Source organism: Elephantulus edwardii, unplaced genomic scaffold (genome assembly GCF_000299155.1).
Source record: "Elephantulus edwardii isolate Elephantulus edwardi_28Jun2011 unplaced genomic scaffold, EleEdw1.0 scaffold00318, whole genome shotgun sequence".
In the NCBI taxonomy this organism is placed as follows: Eukaryota; Metazoa; Chordata; class Mammalia; order Macroscelidea; family Macroscelididae; genus Elephantulus; species Elephantulus edwardii.
The window spans coordinates 551,581-559,198 of record NW_006400068.1 but is presented as its reverse complement, the minus strand read 5'-3'; the positions used below and the strand labels follow the sequence as shown (position 1 = coordinate 559,198).

At 35.0% G+C, this 7,618-nt stretch overlaps 1 protein-coding gene across 3 annotated transcripts in view; it reads left to right on the top strand.

Moving 5' to 3' along the window:
- Positions 1-267: 267 nt before the first annotated feature.
- LOC102858193 (chromosome unknown open reading frame, human C1orf27) overlaps positions 268-7,618 on the top strand; it is a 68,431-nt gene continuing 61,080 nt past the window's right edge. For all 3 annotated transcript variants that reach the window (XM_006901309.1, XM_006901308.1, XM_006901307.1), the window contains exons 1-2: positions 268-366; positions 2,211-2,345. In XM_006901309.1, the coding sequence (XP_006901371.1) occupies positions 268-366; positions 2,211-2,345 (234 nt within the window). The remainder of the gene's footprint in view (positions 367-2,210; positions 2,346-7,618) is intronic.

Below are 7,618 nucleotides of genomic sequence, written 5' to 3'. Positions count from 1 at the left end.
CTGGAGATAGAATGATTGAATTTTGTAGAATCAATGACTTATTCATTGCAAATACATTTTGTAAGAGACACAAATGCAGGTTATACACATGGACTTCACTTCACCTACCTTAGTGATTTATTAATTTTTACTCAACTGTCCCTCCCTTGCCATCTCTATTAACAGTACTGTTCCAGTAATTTTTTAAAGTGGAAAAATGTATCTTTACCTAAAAATAGTTTATTTTTTTTTCTCTTGACATTTAGGAGGTTGAATTGGCTTTCCGTAATGGGAAGAACCTACATCGTAGAAGAGGCTGTTGGCCAATATCTTTCAAACATTAATCTCCAAGGAAAAGCTTTTGTTTCTGGTCTTTTAATAGGACAGGTATATATCTTTTACTATTGTTTTAAAAAATTACTTGTTTACTAAAAGTTATAATTTGCTACTTAACAATAAAGACTATGTTGGGGCATCTGTTAGGGAATAAGTAAGTTTAAGTGAATCCTTGAGGAAAAAAATAAAAGACTATGAAAAGACTGTTCTAGTTTTGCTCAAGACCAAATACATTTATTTTTGAAAGGTAAAAGTAATTATGAAACTTCAAAATGGTAATTTTTTGTTATTTGAACTGTTTTATTTTTCCAAATTGAGTTCTATTTCCTTCACTCTCCATAAATTCTAGGATATCCCGTTTTTTAAGAAAGTGGCTTTTGACTATTTTGTTTGAATTTAGACTTATTGCAACAGTAGTTGTACCTTCCTTATTAATTTTCTTTCTTTCTTTAAAAAAACCCCACAACTAAGTGGCAATTTAATAGGGAAAGAAGGGACGGAAATAGGGAAAATTTACAAGTTCTATTTCCATCTTAAGTAAGCCTTTACATAAACCGTAACAGTCAACACTAGATTGACCGATATTTGAGCAATTACTTTAAAAAGCACAAGAATCCACTGATTTATAAATAAGGAAGAATGTGTTAATTCATCATTAGTGAGGACTGACCAAACAGCAGTATAAAGGATGGGGGGGTGGGGGGGAAGCACACATAAACTGGCTACACCTGTATACCTTTCCTTTATTTTTTATTCTTTGATGGTATGTATCATGGGCATATTATGTGAAGTATGAGGATGATACTATGTCAACTTGCATTCTCAACTTTGTTTGTCCTCTTTTTTTATGTAAAACTTCTCCTAGAGAAACTAAACTTTCAAATATTCTGTAAATTTGTCTTTGGTTCCCCCCCTTTAATTACCTTTTAATTGTTATTAAAACTGGTGGTACAGTAGATCAGGTAACAAAAAGGCTTAAAGGTGAAATCTGTCAGCCCCCCTATAAGAGAAAGATGTAACAGTTTCCTTTTGTTAAGATTTACAGTTTTGAAAACCCTGCAAGCAGTTCTATTCTGTCTACTCTGTCCTGTAGGATCACTATGAGTCAGAGTCAACTCAGTTGTGTGGGGTTTGTTTTGTTTTGCTTATTTTTAAGAATTTTTGAGTTTATGTCTCAAATATTGTTTTGATATTCTGTGGATGTATAATGTGCAAGCTCTCACATACAGCCATAAACACTGAAGTTATGTATAATACATAATTATTGGCTATTATAATTTAAATTAAAGACACATGAGATAATTTGTTGCTTTGCTTTACTGATATTTTTAATATTTTTGTGAATTACACAATTTTGCTTCAGTTACTTATCAACTACTTTTAGTAACTAGAAAATTGTTAGTTATATATGAATAATTAAATAATTATCCTTATTTAATATAGTCCTTTTACTCATCTAGTAAACAATTTTCAAGATTCTCTTTGTGACCCACATTTAAGATGTACAAATGAATAAGGAGCTAATCATCACCCATTACAACATTAACATGTAGGGAAAATATTGTAAGAGAATAATTAAAAAATGATTTCTTTATAGGTTTCACACTTCTATATTGTTGTTAGGTGCTTTTGAGTTAGTTTTGTCCTGACAGCCTCAAGTAACAGAGTACGTCTGTGCTACAAAAGCTTTCTAGAAGCAAACTGCCTCATCTTCTCCCATAGAGCTACTGAGTGTGTTTCAACCATAAACCTTTTAGTTAGCAGTCGTGTAGTAAACCACAAGGGCTCTTTATGGTACAGATCTTAATAATATTACTCAATTGATTCATGCCATAAAAGCTATATGTTCTTCAGTCAGATATCACTCTAACAGCTTTTCTAATTCTCTTTTGAAGTGTTCTTCACAAAAGGATTATGTGATTCTTGCCACTAGAACACCACACAAAGAGGAACAAAATGAGAGCCTCAGACATGGAAAAGCTAAATTGGACAACTTGGATGAAGAATGGGCCACCGAGCATGCCAACCAGGTCTCATATTGTACTTTTTATATAGTTAAGTTTGTATTTTTTACCAGTATTTGAAAGCATTTTACAATTAAATTATTAGACACAGTTTCAGAGCACTCATTTTTAAATCATTAAGATTTTCACAGTACTTAAAAAATCGAATTCTTCTCTGCTTCCTCTAATTGCATTGTTTATTTTGTTGACTGCCTATGTTAGTTTTTAAAAAGTATTATGAAAATAATTTATATAATGTAAAGAAGGAAGACTAAGATGACTGCTAGTGAATCCCAAGTTCTTTTTAAAGTGATGAAAATTTTTAAAAATGAGAGGATGGCAATATTTGTACTGCTCTTTCTATGTAAAAAATTTCCCTGCATTATAGCTTTGATAGACTGAGCTTTATTTTGTGTCAATAAATTGTAACTCATTAAAGCTGTTATTTAAAGAGAAAAAGAGAAAATAATAGTAGAGTTTTATTAATATTTAAAAGAAATTTGTTAATCCCTAAAAGAAAACGAAAGCAGATTACCTAAATTTCTATAATCCAGAGAAATTTGCTCTGTATGTTTGGGAATCATGTATGTTATCTACCTTCAAGTTAGAACTGACTCATAGCTGACCTTCCAGTGGATTTTCCGATTAGTTAATCACTCAGGTGGAGATTACCTATCTTTCTCCCATGGATCAGCTGGTGGATTCCAACCATTGTATTTCTGCATTTGAAATGGGAGCAGAACCCCACAATACTGAATAGAAACATGCATGAACAAATTAATGCACTAAGCTAGAATTACATTGCTAAAAAAAAGAGAATCAAGAGGACTGAGTGATCAAGTGCATTGTGAATGATGAGATACAAAGAGAACAAGGGATAGTGAGGGAATGGTGAGTAAATGAATCAGTTTACTTAAAAGTATTAATTAAATGTCATGTTCATCTAAAAATGAGTGGTATCCTTGTTGGGCGCCTTTGATTTGGTTCTGACAGACAATCTGTGTACAACAGAATGCTACACTGCCCAGTTTTGTGTCATCCTCACAGTTGTTGCTAAGTTTGAGACAATTTTTGTGGCCACTGTGTCAGTTCTTCTTTTTGAGGGTCTTCCTCTTTATCGCTGAACCTCTACTTTCCCAAGCTGATGTTCTTCTCCGGAGATTGTACCTTCCTGATAACATGTCTAAAATAAATTAAATCTTGCCTTTCTTGTCTTTAGAACACTCTGGCTATATTTCTTCCAAACGTATTTGTTCATTTCCTCATAATCTATAGTGTTTTCTGTATTCTTTGCCACCATCATAACAAAGACCTTATGTCTTTTTGGATCTTCTTACTCACTATCTGTTTGAGGTGGCTAAAAATGTCCTCACTTGAGTCAGACTGACTTTAGTCCACAAAGTAACCTCTTTACTTTTTAATACATTTAAATAAATAAATTAAAAAACCCTCTTTTACAGAAGATTTACCCACTGCAAATAAGTAATTTGATTTCTTGACTGCTGCTTCTATAAGCATTGAATGTGAACCTAAGTTACATGATATCCTTGGCAAGTTCAGTGTTTTATCTATTTATCATATAACTTATTGTTAATAGTTGTGAGGAAGGGATATAACTTTGATGCTCCTCTTTTTAATTTTAAGCCATGCAATATCCCTTTATATGCTACAAATATCTGTCTTTTGGTCTAAATATTGATTCTTTGTGAGCAAAATTAATTAATCTGGAATCCCTGTTCTTCACAGTGCTATCCATAATTTGTTGTAATCCACATAGTTGAATGCCTCTGTATCGTCAATACAGCACAGATAATTATCTTTCTGGTATTCTCAGCCATGATCTATCTAATGTTGTTCTTGTTGTTGTTTTTAAGTGCCATTGAGTCATAGACGACTCATAGTGACCCTGTGAACGAAAGCTCTGAACAATTGTATAACTTTCATCGTTTTCTCCAAATTCTTAGGGTTTCCAGAGGCAAGCTGTTTTGGAAGTGGATGCCACTTCTGCTTCTAAGCTTATTTTAATGGGGGAGCTCCACCAAACACTGTCCACTATGGGTAACCACTATCACATTTGACACATCAGTGTCACAGTGTTCAGCATAACAGCAACCACGAGTTAACCTCTGTACAGCAAATGGACAGACCAGTGCTATGCCACTTAGAAGAGTGTTTGGTGGAGCTTCCCAATTAAACAAGCTTGGAAACAGGAGTGGCATCCACTTCCAAAATAGCTTGCCTCTGAAAACCTTATGAACTTGGAGAAATGATGCAAGTTTTACAGTTGTTCAGGTCTTCTGTTCATAGGGTCGCTATAAGTCGTCCACGACTCGACAGCACTTAACAACAGCCACAACATAGAACTCTGTGGGTCTGTTGGATAGAAAGTTATATCACCGTGTCCAAGGTGGGTGATTTTAATCTGTGGCCCTCAGGCCTGGTTTTAATTGTTTTTGGTCAAATACTCTTCTAAGTGGCATAGCACTGGTCTGTCCATTTGTTGTACAGAGGTAACTCGTGGTTGCTGTGACGCTGAACACTGTGACACTGATGTGTCAAATCTAACATTATCCAAAAAAAATAAATCTCATTCCACTTCTGAATCCAGCTTGAATTTCTGGTATTTTTCCACCAATTTACTGCTTCAGCTGAATCCGTAAGGATTTGCACTGATAATCCAAAGGCCTTGTCTCTCTGATCTTTCTAATCCACTAGCTGCTTCAAGGGGAAAAGATGGGCATTCTCCTCCTGTGCAATTTACAGCCTCAAAAATCCAGTGAGTTTATTCTGTCTCTTTCTATGACAGTGAATTAATGATATTATTTAAAGATTTCTGCATTATGTTGGATTAACTTTTTTTAAACACAAATACAGATCTTGTCCAGTCTGTTGGCTGTCTTCCAAATTTATTGCCATTGACTGATGAACACTGTCAATACTGCATCCATTTTTAAAAATATCTCAGTTGATGAGTGTGGGTTGGACCTCTTGCTTTTATTTAATCAATTCTTGGTCATATCTTGTGTCCTGAAATAATTGAACATCCACCAGTTCATTTTGGTGCTTAAAAAGTCAACTCAAACTGGCTGCTATCAAATTAGTTCTGATTTATAGTGGCCCTTCATTCAGTTTATGAGGCTGTCAGTTGCAAATGGAATTGCAAATGAATCGGGAGAAAATTGCCAGTCTTTCTTCTGGGAACCAGCTGGTGAATTACAACTTCTGGATTAGAGTAAGAGTACAGCTCACTAAGAACTATGCTACCACTTTGTATTCCTTACATCTTCTGTTATCTGTATCGTTTAGTGACTTGTCCTTAGAATCCTGAACTGTTGCAACTCAAGGCTTAAATTTGTTCATTTTTTTAAAACTTGCAAAATACTAAGCATGTTTCTCTTTTATTGTTGTTGTTTGCTGTTGAGTTGGAATGACCCGTAGATGACCCTCCAGTGAATTTTTAGAGGTAACATTGACACAGGAGGAGATTGCCAGTTCTCTCATGGAGCGTCTGGTGTATTCAAACCACATGCATTTGAGATTACAGTGCAAGTTCTTCCTATTAGACCACTGAGCTTTATAGTTTTCTATAAAAACCCCAGGTCTTTGTATATTTCATTATAATACTTTGCTTTTCTTTTTTGAGCTGACCTTGAAAAAAAAATTTTTTTTCAGATTTTTCACTCCATCTTTTATTCCATTCATGTTTTATATTCAAGAGCAAGTATTATAGTCTCTCTGACATCTATTTTGGTCTTTTATGTCTTTCCTGTTTTTTTTAAAATAATCTTTGCTTTCTTTATATGTGATATCTCTGATACGATGCCACAACTATTCTGCTCTTTGGTCAATAATGTTCAATGCATCAAATCTATTCTTGAGGTAATCTTTAAATTCTGATGGAATATACCGTGAACACCAAAGAAAAACAAACAAATCTGTCCTGGAAAAAGTACAGCCTGAGTGTGCCTTAGAAACAAGGATGGTGAGAGTTCCTCTCACTTATTTTGACCATGTTGTCAGGAGATGCCAGTCTATGGAAAAGTGCATCCAACTTGGAAAAGTGGAGGTCCTGTGAGAAGGTCCTGAATAAGCTGGATGACACTTTGACTAAATAGTGGTTTAAGCATGGCAGAGATTGTGAGGATGGCACAAGATCAGGTAGGATTTTAGTCTGTTGTGCATACAGTAGCTGTCAGTTGGAGCTGACTTAACACTCTTTCAACAACAATATTCAGGGTTGTACATGGTCTCTTGTGGATTTGTTTCCATTTTCTTCAGCTTCAAATTCAGTCCAAATATACACAATTAATGGTCTGTCCCTAGCCTTGTTCTAACTGGTGATTTGACATTCTCTGTCATTTCTTTCCACTGATAAAGTCAGTTTGATTTGTTTGTATTTCATCTGTTGTTGGAAAGAGTGTTTCCAAGAATTCTGTCATGGATCTCAAAAGTAATTTTTATCACCAGTGCCATTTTTTCAGCTATTGAGCCTCTTTTGTTTCCAGGTTTTACATTCCAATTGCTGATAATTATCTGTGTATCTTGATTGCATATTTGCTCAATTTTGGACTGTGGAAGCTGATAATAACTTTGGTTTCTTCATTTGGCATTAGTTATTGGTGCACAGTTTTGGCTAATAGTTCTTTTAATATATCTTCTTTGTAGGTATATGGATATTACAGATAATGTTGTTGTTATGTGCCGTCGAGTCACTTGCGACTCATAGTGACCCTGTGTACAACAGCCCTAAACCCTGGAGAAGTCCCTAAGGGCAATATCATAGACAATAATTTGCTTCAGGGTTGTTTGTTTGTTGTTGTTAAGTGTCGTCGAGTTATAGACAACTCATAGCAACTCTATGAATGCAAGACCTGAGCACTGTTCATAGTTTCTGGAGGCAAGCCATTTTGGAAGTGGATGCCACTCCTACTTCCAACCTTGTTTTAATCGGGAAGGTCTGCCAAACACTGTCCACCATTGGTAAATATTATCACTTTTGGCACATCAATGTCAACAGTATTTAGTATCACAGCAACCATGAGTTAACCTCTGTACAGCAATGCACAGACCTATGCTATACTTCTTTAAGGTAGATCTTAAAATAGTCTTTTTGGCAGTAAATGTAGCACCATTGGTCATCAATGTCATTCTTGACATAAAGGACTGTGATTGTCTCTTTTAGAATGGTACATTTCAGTTCACTAATGTGGAGCAGATTATCCGAGAGGCTGGGCTCAATGAGAAGTGTGGTGTCTTGATTGGTGGAAGATCTATTAACAATCTGCGTTATGCAGATGACA